This window comes from Bos taurus, chromosome 10 (assembly GCF_002263795.3).
Source record: "Bos taurus isolate L1 Dominette 01449 registration number 42190680 breed Hereford chromosome 10, ARS-UCD2.0, whole genome shotgun sequence".
In the NCBI taxonomy this organism is placed as follows: Eukaryota; Metazoa; Chordata; class Mammalia; order Artiodactyla; family Bovidae; genus Bos; species Bos taurus.
The window spans coordinates 87253107-87267045 of NC_037337.1; the positions used below are offsets into that span (position 1 = coordinate 87253107).

Here is a 13939-nt window from a genome sequence, read left to right on the forward strand (position 1 = left end):
CAGGTGTCTGGGGAGAAAGAAACTAAGCCCAAGCTCTGCAACTATTGAGCCCACGTGCCACAACCAGAGAGCCCACGCGCCACAGCGAAAGATCCCACACGAAGCGATGAAGATTCTGTGTGCAGAAACAAAAACCCGACACAGTCAAATAAATAACATTAAAAAAAAATGGACAGACAGGGGCCCTGCCTTCAGGGAGATTAACATTCAGAGGTGGGGCTATTAACAGAGGTTGTTTAGTGTGTGGACCAAACAACAGGACCAGAGAGAGAGCAGTAAGGGTCTTTGGAGACGCTTGGAAGTCGCTGTTAACAGGTCAGAGGAGGGAGAGAGTGACAGAAGGAGAGGAAAATGCAAGTGAGTAAGAGGGACCTGAAGCAGCCAGGCTGGAGCCCATGAGACAAGGTCAAGACAGTTGATTGGGATCTACCTGTGGGGAGGCTGAAACGTCAGACCAAGGGGTTGATTTTATATCATCAACAGTAGGGAGTCATGGAAAGTGACACTTTAGCTCTAACAAGATAGCACAGGAGTGGCAAAGAGCCCATGTCTAGAGCCTGGCAGACCCCCAGATGCTTCTTCACTGCGTGTAAGCGGGTCCATCACCATTGGCTGCTAAGGATTATTTTCCCTGACTGCACACGCTATGCCAGCCTCTGCACCCTGCTGGCTCCTGCACCTCTGTCCACAGACAGAAGACAGCACATGCTCTTTCCCACTCCTATCAGAGCGAGACAAGGGAGACAAAAAGATCCTGCCTTTTCTTTACAACCCCAAGGTCTGAGCAGCATTAACACCCCAGAGGAACACTTTCTACACAAAGGGTAACAACAGCCAGAACTTGAAATTCAAGCTCAGAGACCCAGATTCCACACATAATGAACATGGCTGGAACAAGCCCATAATCACCCCAGGGGTGGTTTAGGAAGTCATGGACAGGGCGGGAGGATCAGAGGCCTGGACACAAGCACACGTGCTACTGAGCTTTAGGAAAGGATGAGTGAGTGTTTCTGGAAACTGCCATCTGGTGGGTCTGACACTGGCTCTTAGAAAATTAATGGAACAGATGTTGGGAAAACAAATGTGTGAATGCCAGTTAATGAAGCCCTGATTAATAACTGGCTCTGAAAGAATGAACACTGCCAACGATTCCCCTAAACCATTTCAGATAGAACCAGAAAGAGGGATCATGATGGCAGTTCAGTTTTTGAGTTTGAAAGTCTGTAATCCCCTGGATATAAGTAAGCTCCTCACAGATGTGAGTGTTGGACCATAAAGAAGGCTAAGCACTGAAGAATTGATGCTTTCGAACTGTGGTGCTGGAGAAGACTCTTGAGAGTCCCTTAGACAGTAAGGAGATCCAACCAGTCCATCCTAAAGGAAATCAGTCCTGAATATTCATTGGAAGGACTGATGCTGAAGCTGAAACTCCAATCCTTTGGCCACTTGATGTGAAGAGCTGAAGCATCTGAAAAGACCCTGATGCTGGGAAAGACTGAAGGCGGGAAGAGAAGGGGATGACAGAGGATGAGATTGGTTGGATGGCATCACCAACTCAATGGACATGAGTTTGAGCAAACTCCGGGAGATGGTAAAGAACAGGGAAGCCTGGCAGTCTGTAGTCCATGGGGTTGCAGAGTGGGACACAACTGAGCGACTGAACAGCAAAGCAACAAGACTAGTACCTCCAGTAACTGTTGCAAGAGGGGATAAAAGGTATCTCAGCGCAGTGTGCACATTGCTATAAAAAGGAAAAGAGAAACAAGATAGCCTGAGCCAGTGAGGTGAGTCAGAGTGGGGACAAAATAGTGGGGAGCCAGGAGATGGGGGAATGAGAAGCCAAGAGGATCTTCAGGACACCCTAGTCACCTCTCTTTCTTTGTTTCTTCCAGTTCATCCATCAGTTACTGTTCCCCAAGATAGACTCCTCTTGGTGGGAATTTCAGGGAGATTTCAAGGAAGTGGGAAAAGTCATTTTTAACTCCTTAGGATCTACAGATTTCTAAAAGACTCAGAAGGAATGTTAGGGGTCCTCTAGTTCCTCAGGGAACTAGGAACCGGGCTTCACAGCAGGAGGTGAGCAGCAGGGTGAGCTAGTGAAGTTTCATCAGTTTTTACTGCCGCTCCCCATCACTCCCATTACTGCCTGAGCTCCACCTCACTCCCATCACTCCCTGTCCGTGGAAAAATCATCTTCCATGAAACTGGTCCCTGGTGCCAAAAAGGCTGGGGATGGCTGATCTAGTACAACCCACTTCAGATGAAGAAATTCATGCCCAGAGGGGTCTTGGCCAGGGTGACACATAAATTAGTTGACACATGCAAACTGACACTAGCAAGCAAAGCTCAGACACAATCATTAGTGGGAGAGAAAATAAAATGTAAACACAAACTCCTTGACCATTAAATCCACTGAATACTAACAATGCCTTAAATATTCCATGGAATGAGCCAGAGTATAAATAAATAAAATGTAATAACACTCTCTTACATTTCATAGAACGTCTATTAACTCACCTGACCCTCTAATGATCCTTGAGGAGAATAAGTAAAATTTACCATTTTAAAAAGAGAAGCATGAACATCAGGAAGGTTAAATCACTTTTTCAAGATCACTCAGCTGAGGGCTTCCCTGGTGACCCAGTGGTATAGAATCCGCCTGCCAATTCAGGAGACACGGGTTCGATCCCCGGTTCGGAAAGACCTCATATGCCATGGAGCAACAAAGCCTGTGTGCTACAACTCCTGAGCCTGCGCTGCAGAGCCCAGGCGCCGCAACTCCTGAGCCTGCGCTGCAGAGCCCAGGCACCGCAACTACTGAGCCCACGCGCTACAACTACTGAAACCCATGCACTCCAGAGCCTGTGCTCTGAGACAAGCCCGCACACCAACACGAGAGAGCAGCCCACACTCACTGCAACTAGAGAAAACCCCGCACAGCAACGAAGCCCCAGTATGGCCAAAAATCAACAAATAAATAAAGATTTTTAAAAAAATCATTCGGCTAGTAGGTGGCAGAGGTGGATTTGAACCCAGGTCTCTGACCTCATTTACTGAAACAGAGAATCTGGAAGTTCGAGGGCACCTCAGAGATCATCTACTGGAGGGATGGTTTCACCAACAAAGCGTAGCAGGATTCCATGAAATGGGCCTAGAGTACCAACTTAAGCCTCAGACAAAAGCCAGTTCCCAGTCAGTTTGGTGATTAAGCCCTGCTTCTGCAGAACACTAGTATTATTGAAAGCTGGATGAGGGGGTCCACCTTGACAAATTAAATTATGACCAACTTTTTCCATTGCACACACAGTATATGTATTAATGGGTGCCATTTTCTCCTTTTTTGCTATAGGGAAAGAAAAATAAACAAAGAATATTCATGCAGAGTATTCATGGAAAAGCCTGGAAACAGCTGACCCTGTTTAGACCGTGCATTTTATTTTTTTTTTAATGTTTCAGACACCTGGGCTCCTAGATGTGCCTCTGCGGTGTCCATCATTTCTGCTAGTAAAACTGCTGCCGGCTCCAATGATGGGACCACATACATCAGTGTGGCGGTGTTCCTCCACCCCAGCTGTTTCCGAGAATCACCTGGAGAGTTTTAAAAACAGATGATGTCTGGACCTGCTCTCCAGAGATTCTGATGACCTCGTTGGAGTGAGGGTGGGTCCAGAGCTTCTTTTTTTTTTAAAAAAAGACTTCCAGATGATCCTAAGATGTAGCCAGGATTGAGAACCATAGTATATAGTGCTCTGCAAAGGGTACTGTGGCATCCAGATGCCCTGCAAGTTTGATAAACCACAACTTTAAGGATTTACCCTTTAAATGTTAACCCATTAAAATACTGTTTGGCCAATGCATCATTTTATAAAATTTTGAATTAGAAGCCAGAAATGTTTTAAGCCCAGGTAGGTTAAAAACTTGGAGAAGGAAATGGCAACCCACTCCAGTGTTCTTGCCTGGAGAATCCCATGGACGGAGAAGCCTGGTAGGCTGCAGTCCATGGGGTTGCACAGAGTCGGACACGACTGAAGCGACTTAGCAGCAGCAGGTTAAAAACTGGGAAACTTCACGGAAAGATTCAGATTTTCTGCTCTTCTGGGAAGCAGTTAAGATCTAGTCGAATTGGACCCACATTCCCAAATTCAAAAATCTGCAGGAGCTGAGCAGTAGGTCCCATCTTTTCATGGGATTTTCCAGGCCCCTCTCCCACCAGCCTCCTCTATACAGTCTGTTCTCTCTGTGACCCTGAGGCCAAGTGTCCTGTGAAGTTTGTTGTGGTCCCTGTGCTGCAGCTTTTCCTCCAGATTATCTGCATCAGCTGCCTGGTTTCTGTAGGCACTTGTGTTTGCAGCCCCTCTAAGGAAGGGTTTTGTCCTCTTTCATTGAGTCTTAAGCATCAGTGCACTTACAAATCAATAAGGAGTGTGTTAAAAATACAGATTCTCCAAGATGACACTGCCCCCCTCCCCCAGAGACTCTGACTCTGTAAGGGTGGATTGGGGCCTGGGAATGGACATTTTTCACATTTACCTAACCTCTGGTCCACACTTAGAGAAACACTGACCTAGCGTGCCAAGGGCACTGGCACTTAGAACGAATGGGTTCTTTCAATAGGAAATATCTTTTAATTTTCAGAATGAACATGATCTAAAAGTAGCATCCAGAAAAGAGATGCTAAAATATCAAGTTCTCTCTTTGCTCATGAATTCTGGTTTGGCTGGTTGTCTCAGCGCCAGACCTTGGATAAAAACAAGAGTCTCTTGCCAGACACAGATAATTACAAGCCAGAAGTTAAAACAACACCCACACTGGTAAATCTTGATAACAAGGATGACAAAAGAACTGAAAAAGATGTGTGGATCCCCACCACGTGGGTCAGAGAAAGCCTCCACCCACCTCCCATAGCAAAATCCTGGGGAATATAAAGGAATAAAATATATATGAGTCTTGTCTTCACTCCCCAGCAGAGATCTGCTGAATCATCCCAGACGTATATATACTGGGTAGGCCAAAAGTTCATCTGTAACATCTTCTGGAAACACCCGAATGAAATTTTTGGCCAACCCAATAGAATTGTTTCAGCTGAAAGGGAGTTTAGAGGTTAACTTTACTGATGAGGAAACTGAGGGTCAGAGAGGTGATTTGCTCACTTCTACACAGTGTAGCTGCTTAACCTGCTTGGGATTCTTCAGCAGATAAAGAAAACACTTCCAGGAGAATGTCTGTGGCTATATGAATCTCCCAGTCATAAAAATAGGCAGAGCTAAGAAAGAAAACACCCAGTGATCCCTCTATGCAATGTGTCACCAGGGTTACAGGTTCCTATGCCTACCTGCTTGGTCCAAAATGTGATTCATTCATGTGTGTGTGTGTGTGTGTGTGTGGTAGTCACTCAATTATGTCCAATTCTTTGTGATCCATGGACTGTAGCCCACCAGGCTCCTCTGTCCATGCGATTTCCCAGGCAAGAATACTGGAGTGGGTTGCCATTTCCTTTTCTGGGGATCTTTCCGACCCAGGGATGGAACCTGGGTCTCCTGCCTTGCAGGCAGATTCTTTACTGTCTGAGCCTCCAGGGAAGCCCAATTCATTCATATTATAAACCAAACTTCTCTTGGAGCCTAAAGGTTAAAGGTAGGACTTTATATGTATTTTTACAGTTTGCATTAGTGCTTAACAGCATGCATTCTGTAGACAGAATGTCTAGGTTACAGCCCTGGTTCTTTAGGGCTGTAGCACTTAACTGAGGCACGTTATAGTCTTCTCATCTGGAAAATAGGGAAATCAAGGTACCCATCTGACAGGCAGAGCCAGAGAACGGTCTTATCCTCTTTGCTCTCACCTTGGTGCCCTTTCTGTGCCTCTGGTGGTTACTCCTTCTTCCACTTTGCCCTCCAGGCACCTCTGTCTGCTTGCCCCAACTCCTGCTGCCACTTTCCTCTGAGAGCCTGTCCCACTGGGTACCGGAAGGGGCTGGGAATGATGAGATGTGGAAGGGATGGAATCCCATCAGTCCAGCAGCCAGGGCTCTGGCACTCAGACCCCAGCCCACCCTCGTGAGTTCTAGACACGCTTCCCTCTCCCCAGGCCTTGGAGGGTGGCTCTGCTCCCTCTCGGCATCTGTTAGACGTTTGCATCTGCCCACTGCCTTCTTTATAATTAGCGTGTGTTGCGCGTCTGCCTCTCTGGGGCTGGCTCAGCACCTGACCAGCTGCAGGGCGGGCCGGGCCTGCGTCTGCTCAGCCTCTGTGTCACCTCCACCAGCTGCACAGTCTGGGCCTGCTTCCTGTTTGCACCTGCAAGCCTCGCTGGCATCGCTCGGGTCCCATAGGGCCCCAGATCCTCCATGATATCCCAAGTAGTCTCCTGCTCACTGTGCCAGGTTTCCTCCCGGCCTGATCACAGCTCCGTGGCCCCAGGGCCAGGGCCACCCTCACCTACTACAGTTTCAAGGAAGGTCCTGCTGCTGCAGCCCAGAGCTGCCCAGCATCCTGTGCCGCCCTGTCCTGGAGGATCCCAGGGCTGTCCACTAATTGTGCTCTGAGTCTTTGCACACACGTTCACCCGCACCTGTGTGCCCTTGCGTCTCTCTGGCTCATTCGTTCTCAGCTTGGGATTCCAGGCTGGGAGGGCCCGGGTGACTCAGAATTCCTCCTCCCTGGGACTCCTCCTCCTGACCCGGATCCTTAAGGTCCCAGTCCTTCTCTCCCGCCCTGGACTTTCCTCACACCTCTCCTGCAGGTCTCAGCTTTCCACCCTCCTCCCACGTTTGGCCACCACCTCCTGCCTTTGTGGGTGCCCAGGGTGCTGGGGGTTTATCCAGGCATTCAGCTGCTGGTACTGCTGGGAACCACAAGGCCCTGGGAGACCAGGAGTCAGCCCAGCCTGGAGGACCCCGGGCAGGGAGCACCTCCTTCTCCGGCCTCTGCCCCACACGGGAGCTACCTCCCAAGGCAGCCACAGGAAACCAGAGTGGGAGCCCCTCGCCAGTAACCACAGGCTCCTGGGCCTGGCATGGGCAAGCTCCCAGCGAGGCCTTCCACACCTTCTTCCAGAGCTGGTGCACCCCTGGGCTGCCCACTCCTCCTTCTTTCTATCCAAGTGCCCCAGCGGACCACCCTCACCTGGCCGCACCATCCCACTCTCCCACCCCCACTCCTGACATGGCCCCCTCCCAGGTGAGCCTCGGCTACCTCGAGGTAGCCTGGCCGTCGAGGACACCTGCTGGTAGGAAAAGCAAACAGACCTGCTCCAGAGCCCCCAGGCCTGTGAGTGTACTCACATTCCTCCTTCCCGGGCTGTCAGTTTCTCAGCATCTGCCAAATCTCTCTCTCTTGTATTGAGGTTTTTTAAATCCCCGTTCAGTAAACACACATGACTTCCACACGTGTACAAACACACACACAGACGGCTCACCCAGGAGCCTCCCGGCTTCTCGGCACAGACAGGAGCCTCCTGGGAAGACACGCTCCCAGACACATGTCCTCTGTGCACCCACGGCCACACCTCCCACCCTCTCTTCCCCTGACACGCAGACACAAAAGGGCTGCCAGCAGCCATCTACATGTCCAGAGCCATATCCTCGCTTTCCCCCACGTCCACGGGCCCGGAGGATGCCCATGTTGTGCACACGAGTCCGTCTATGGGACAAAACCGGACAATGCATCGCTGTCAAGCACACAGCCGTGTGAACATAGGTGTGTCCCCCATCCCCCCACGCACACAGCTCACGTGGTCGCATGCGTGGCGTGGACCGAGGGCCTAAGCAATCAGAGGCTGCCTCTTGCTTGGGCTTCAAGAAGCTGGACAAGACATGAACTGGGGGCAGGTATACGCTTCTTTCCCAGAACTGGAAAAATGGAACGTGAGACGTGTCACAATGAGGTGTATACAGCAGGGAGGAGACCAAGGTTTCTAGCCTCTTGGAACCCTGCGGGCTCTCTTAGAAGAGCACCCAGCCCTGCCCCTCTACAGCTCTGCACGCTTCCAGTTACCTGTCTGACCACACGTGCCACAGCACAAAAACGGGACACTGTCACTCCAAATTAAAATCCCTCAGCGATGTGATGTGAGTTTCGCTACGCCGCTCAACTCCAGGGCTCCTGGCCTCCCAGCGGCACTGGGCTCTGAGCAGAATGGCTCTGTCTCCCCCTCCTCACCCACCCAGCCCCAACTGCGCATCGCACCTCGTGTGTCCCCCAATCCCTGGTGCGGGGCATAGCTGGGGCACCCTGCCCTGTGGTCATCGCTAGGCAACCCCCGTCCTCTGTGGAGCTCCCCACCCCAGCTCAGACCCTCCAGAGCAGACACCCCCAGCGGGGAATCTGGACTTACTGTGCTCCTCCAGCCCCTGGATCATGTCGAATTTATAGATTTCTTTGGCATAATACTCCGACTCGGTGTTTGCTTGCGTGCAGACGTCTCCCCTCTCCCCATGCACCTCCTCCAGTAGCTCTCGGGTGCTGTTGTAAAGATCCAGGACCTGGATGGGGACACTGGCCAACCCGGATGGATCGGGGGGACTGGTGAGCCTGAGTTTGCTCAAGATCTGTCCCCTAATGGCTTCCACCCGCTTCCTCTTGATGTGGTTGAAGTCCAAGGTGGTGCAAGTGGACATGGAGAGGCTGACCGTGGCAAAGTTCAGCAGGGCCAGGACCACCAGAGCCCTCTGCAAGTGCATCTTCAGGCGGGGGCCGGGGAGAAAGGCCGCAAGGCCTGGCAGGAGGAGACCCCGGCAGTCGTGCAGAAGGAGGGAGGAAAACCAGGCGGCCTCCCTAGATCCCGAAGACTGAGGCTTGGCAAGAAGGTGCATGAACTCACTGCACTGCGAGAGCTTCAGGACTTCCAGGAAGCGCTGGCAACCCTGAGCGCGAAGAAGCCGACTGTGTGCCGTGAAGCTCTGGGTTTCTTCTCCATGTGTCTAAACAGGTTCTGCTGGGCTCTGACTTCTAGCAGGCCAGGTGGAGGGCAAAGCAGAGGGCTGGGAGGGGTGGCAAGGCAGCTGGGAGTGGGAAGGGAGCTGGAGTTTTTCCTTAGGTAAAAATAAATAGAGCGGATATCTGATATTGCCAAACGCCGCTTGGCGATGGGGAGAAAGTGGGTAATTTTAAAGAAGGAGCAGAAGGACCATGGCTGGGTCCCCAAATCAAAATCCTTGCCTTGCCCTGAAGGAGAGTAAGAAAAGAGGATGGAAAAGAAAAGAGAAAAAAATTATTAAAAAATAAAAATCACCAGTGAGTAGGTGGGGAGAGGCAGGGCTAGGCGGCTGCTGGCCCAGCTCAAGGTGGGGCGCAGCGCAACACACACTTGTCTCTCAGGCACACCATTCATGCTTTCTCTTTTGTTTACACTTCCTCGGGGGGGCTTTCTAAATGACTTTGTTCACGCTGCCTCTCATCTTCATTGGCTGGGATGTGGGCTTATGTTTGCAATTGGAAGGCAGGGGGGGTACAGCCCCTGGAGAGCATCCCCAGTTAATCCACTTGGACGCCCAGGTCACCAGCACCTCGTCTTCTCCCTCGGCCTCTGCTTCTGTTCCCTGATTCTCTTTAAAAAAATAAAAAAAAAAGAAAAGACAAATAAAATAGAAGCCAGTTCACTGCACGCCTCCTCCGGAAAGCTGTTATTCCTTCTTTCTCAGGCTTCTTCCCCTATCTCTCGCCTCTCTTGCTCATGCCCTTGAACTTGGCTTTCGGATTCCCTCCCTTTCTCTCCCTCCAGCTTCTCTCTGCCTCTCCCTCTCGCTCAAGCTCCTCTCCCCCTCTCTCTCTCTCGCACACACTCACATGCACACACACTGCTTTCTCTATTTCTCTCTGCTGAAATTTTATACCTCCCTCCCATGACGTTTCTGGCCCCGGGGCGGGGGGCGGGGGCGGGGGTGGGTGGTGAGCGGCGAGGAGGGGGCGAAGAGAGGTGGAGAGTGGAGTGGGTGGGGGGAGGGACCCGAGCACCACGCAGGCTCCTTTGCTGCACGATTTTAATGTTTTAAACAGGCACAGGAAAAGCCGAGCCCATTTGAAAAATACTTTGCGAGTCCCTCTCGATCGACGTGGTAACTGAACTTTTTCTCTCCTCCCCCCTACCCCCCCGCCCCTTGGAGTTACTCCGGCTACACGTTGACTGTTTTTCTGGAAAGTTACGGCCGATGAATCCCCTCCCCTCCTTCTCCCCCAACTCCTTCGCCCTCTCGCCAGCTGTCAGTCGGTCCTCTCCTCTCAGCTCCCTCCTAGACGCTCCCCCCTACCCCAGTCCCCCGTCCCCCGGCCTGGCAGGACCCTGGGCATGGGCCTGGGCACGGCTGCCGTGCCCACCCCTCGGGGCTGGGGTGGGAGAGGTTGACGCCCGGCCTCGGAGCAGGATTGGAGTTAGGTTCAGCCCCGCAGCTATCCTGGCCCCGACTCTTCATTGACAAGACTGTGCAGTCGGGTGGCTCCCGGAAGCTTGGAGATGCTCCAGGGGCCTTGAAAAAGGGGTGGCGTTTTCCGGCAGACCGAGGGTGCCCCCTGGCGAGGCGAGACCGCCAGTGACAGAGGCTCGGTGGGTCGGAGCCGCGAAGGTCTGGAGGGCTGGATGGGGGGAGGCTGGATGCGGGGAGGCTGGATGGGAGGGACCTTGAGGGGGGAGGGGAGGGAGGAGCTGGAGGGCTGGGGGGGTGCGGGGGGGAGCTGGAGGGCGGGGGCAGCTGAAGAGAGGGCTGGTGGGGGGGGTGGTTAGGGGCTGGTTGAGGGGAGTCTGCGGGGGTGGTTGGGGAGGTGTGTCATGCCGGGAACCTGGGGAGAAGGGCTCGAAAGAGGGCGAGGAGAAACAAGACGGGGTGCCCTGGGGAACAGCCTCTCTCTCTCTCTCCGGGCCCCACGTGCGCACACGGGCACCTCTCCCTTCCCCGAGCCCCGCTCCGCCGTCGCTCTCGCAGAAATGTCCTCCAGATGTGCACGGCCTCCCTCCCCGGCCGAGGGTTCCGCGGGGAGCTGCGCCAGCCAGCGCGGAGTCAGCAGTTGGCCCGAGCCCATTTCCCAGATGGGTGAGGGGAGGGTTTTTTTTGTTTTTTTCTTTCTCCTCCGCCTTCGTTCCTTCTCTCAGCCTAAGTTTCTAGGTCTTTTCTCACCAAAAGTTTCGGGAGGGCAAACCACAATGCCAGCGCCCTTTCCACCCCACTGCCCGCTCACCCCCGACCACCCCACCCCGCTCCGACACGGGATAATCTCCGAATTGATGGCTTTCCAGGGAATCGGTGCTGCTCCCCGCCATCCCATCCCACTCCGCCCCAGCCTGCCTGACCCTGGATCCTAGGACATTAACGGAAAGAACGTTCTCTGCATCCCCAGGGCTGTGGTTGATCAGCTTAAGTTGAGGAAATGAAGACACAGACCTGTTTAAGAGGCTTCACTGCTTGTGAGGGGTGGAGGTGATATTTAACACGGGCTCTCTGGTTTGGGAAGACATTATTTTTATTTGCATAAGAAATGAGGGATCCTAGGTGTATGGCACCCTACTCCAGTATTCTTGCCTGGAAAATCCCATGGACGGAGGAGCCTGGTAGGCTGCAGTCCATGGGGTCGTGAAGAGTCGGACACGACTGAGCGACTTCACTTTCACTTTTCACTTTCATGCATTGGAGAAGGAAATGGCAACCCACTCCAGTGTTCTTGCCTGGAGAAGCCCAGGGACCGGGGAGCCTGATGGGCTGCGGAGTCGGACACGACTGAAGCAACTTAGCAGCAGCAGCAGCAGGTGTAAAAAGGTTAAAGTAACTTGCGTTTGAATTACTTTTAGGTCATATAATCAGGGGGAGTCAACACTGAGATTGGGACACAGGAAGTCTGTTGCCAGCATCTATTCACTTAAATGTGCTGTGCTTAGTCGCTCAGTCCTTTCCAACTCCTTGTGACCCCGTGGACTGTAGCCCACCAGGCTCCTCTGTCTATGGGGATTCTCCAGGCAAGAATACTGGAGTGGGCTGCCATGCCCTCCTCCAGTGCACTTAAATATTATGCTCTATTTCCTCTGGAATTCAGCTATCATTTGAAAAATATTTTTGACACTTACTATATGCCAGGCACTGTTCTAGGCTCTGTGGAGGCAGCAGTGAAAAAAACCAACCAAATCATTCCCTTAAGGACTTTACATTCTAGAAGTGGAGGTAGAACCATGGGGAAGGCAATAACTGATTTAACATATGTAAATAATGTGGTGTGATAAAAGGTAAGTGCCATGGTGGAAAATAAACCAGAGAAGACAGAGTGCCCAGGTTAAGGGGCTGTTGCAATTTAAAATCAGAGAAGGCCTTACTGAGACCTTTAAGTAAATACTTGCAAAATGGGAGGGAAAATTATTAAAGTTATATCCTTCTGGATACCACCTCTACCAGAGTCCACAGGGCAGGGCTCTGACACGTGTATTTTCAACACACTTCACTGGTGATTCAGGTGCTCAGCAAGGTTTGGAAGCCACTATTCCAGGGCTTTTTTCTGCCCAGAGTGAGCATCTTTTGCTTTCAGGAATTTGGGGAAGAAGTGGGAGTGAAGGTTTGGAAACTGGTGGTGGTGATGTGGCTATAAAAAGTGGAAAGAAAATAGAAATGGAGTCAGTATTGCTAAAAGAGCTCTCTAAAATGGAACCAGAAGGCCATTAAGGAAGTATGAATTATGCGAGTCTCAGCCTGAGTAAAACCTAACCTTCTGTCCACTCACTGTCCTAATGAAGGCATCCAGAAGATCTGCCAGAAATTCAAGATACTTATCAGACCCCTATCTTATAATAACTTGTGACAGCCTGTTTACTTATCACTTGTTTTTTGGTTGCTCAGTTCTGTCCGACTCTTTGCGACCCCATGGACTAAAGCACACCAGGCTTCCCTGTCCTTCACTATCTCCTGGAGCTTGCTCAAACTCATGTCTATTGAGTCGGTAATGCCATCCAACCATCTCAACCTCTGTTGGCCCCTTTTCCTCCTGCCCGCAATCTTTCCCAGCATCAGGGTCTTTTCCAATGAATCGGTTCTTTGCATCAGACCCTTACTCTAAAACAATTCTTGATTCCTTAAAGACAAATATTTCCTTTCTAGCATCAGAGAACAGCGTCATGGCCTTTGCCTTTGTAATCTCCTTTCCCTTCCTCTTTCCTGGAACACTCTTGATTTTACCAGAATCTGTGTCTCCCGAATTGCAATTTTCAGACCCCTACCCCCTCAATAAAGCTCTTTATTATTTGCAGCCTCCATATTGATTACAGTTTGACAGCAATTAAAAGAAATGGGAAAATCCTAAGATTAATCCCTTCTTCCTCATCTGGCACCAAGGAAGAAGGGAACAAGGGCTTCGCTGGAGCCTATATTTCATCCATCTTAGATCTTTGGCAGTGAATGTTTATTCAGGTTAAAATCTAACAGGGTATTACTCTCACTGAGAATCAGAACTCATGAGTAAAAGGTTTTAGGGGTAATCTCTAAGAGTCACTACAAGGGAGGAAGCTGAGAAAGTTCTGCAGGGCTACACAGGTAGTATCTGCCAAGCTAGGATGAGGTTTCAACTCTTCTGACATCCAGGCATTACTGTTGTTGTCACGGGCATGCTAGCACATAGCCCTACCCAGTAAACGTGTGGATAAATGGTTGGACCTAATCATTTATTAGGGATTGAAGAAATCCTACATTCCAGTTTTAGGGTTGGTAATCCCTCTTACACATCTTTGGTTTTGAGAAGCCATCTAAAGCCTTACCCCTAGGATGATGCTGGGGACACTTCACTTTCAGGGCCATGAACTCAAGTTCTGGGGTCCCAGCTGGGAGTCCCCAGTACCAAGGATTGGTCAGTGTTATTGACGTAGGGAACCTTACATGTAGAGTCAATGAAGACTTGATAGTCCCATTAGGCTGGGAATTTGGGGACCATCTTCCTCTACTGGCCCAGGAGACTGGCTGGCACCCAGTCAGTCTCAA

The 13939-nt window shown here is 51.1% G+C and overlaps 1 protein-coding gene across 3 annotated transcripts in view; it reads right to left on the reverse strand.

Moving 5' to 3' along the window:
* TGFB3 (transforming growth factor beta 3) overlaps positions 1-13939 on the reverse strand; it is a 33067-nt gene that overhangs the window by 15253 nt on the left and 3875 nt on the right. Inside the window, exon 2 of one of the 3 annotated variants that reach the window (XM_005212207.5) lies at positions 8335-9164. In XM_005212207.5, the coding sequence (XP_005212264.1) occupies positions 8335-8812 (478 nt within the window). In that variant the 5' untranslated portion in view covers positions 8813-9164. Of the gene's footprint in view, positions 1-8334; positions 9547-13939 lie in introns of those variants that run through there. The other 2 variants (XM_005212206.5, NM_001101183.1) reach the window with 2 other exon arrangements.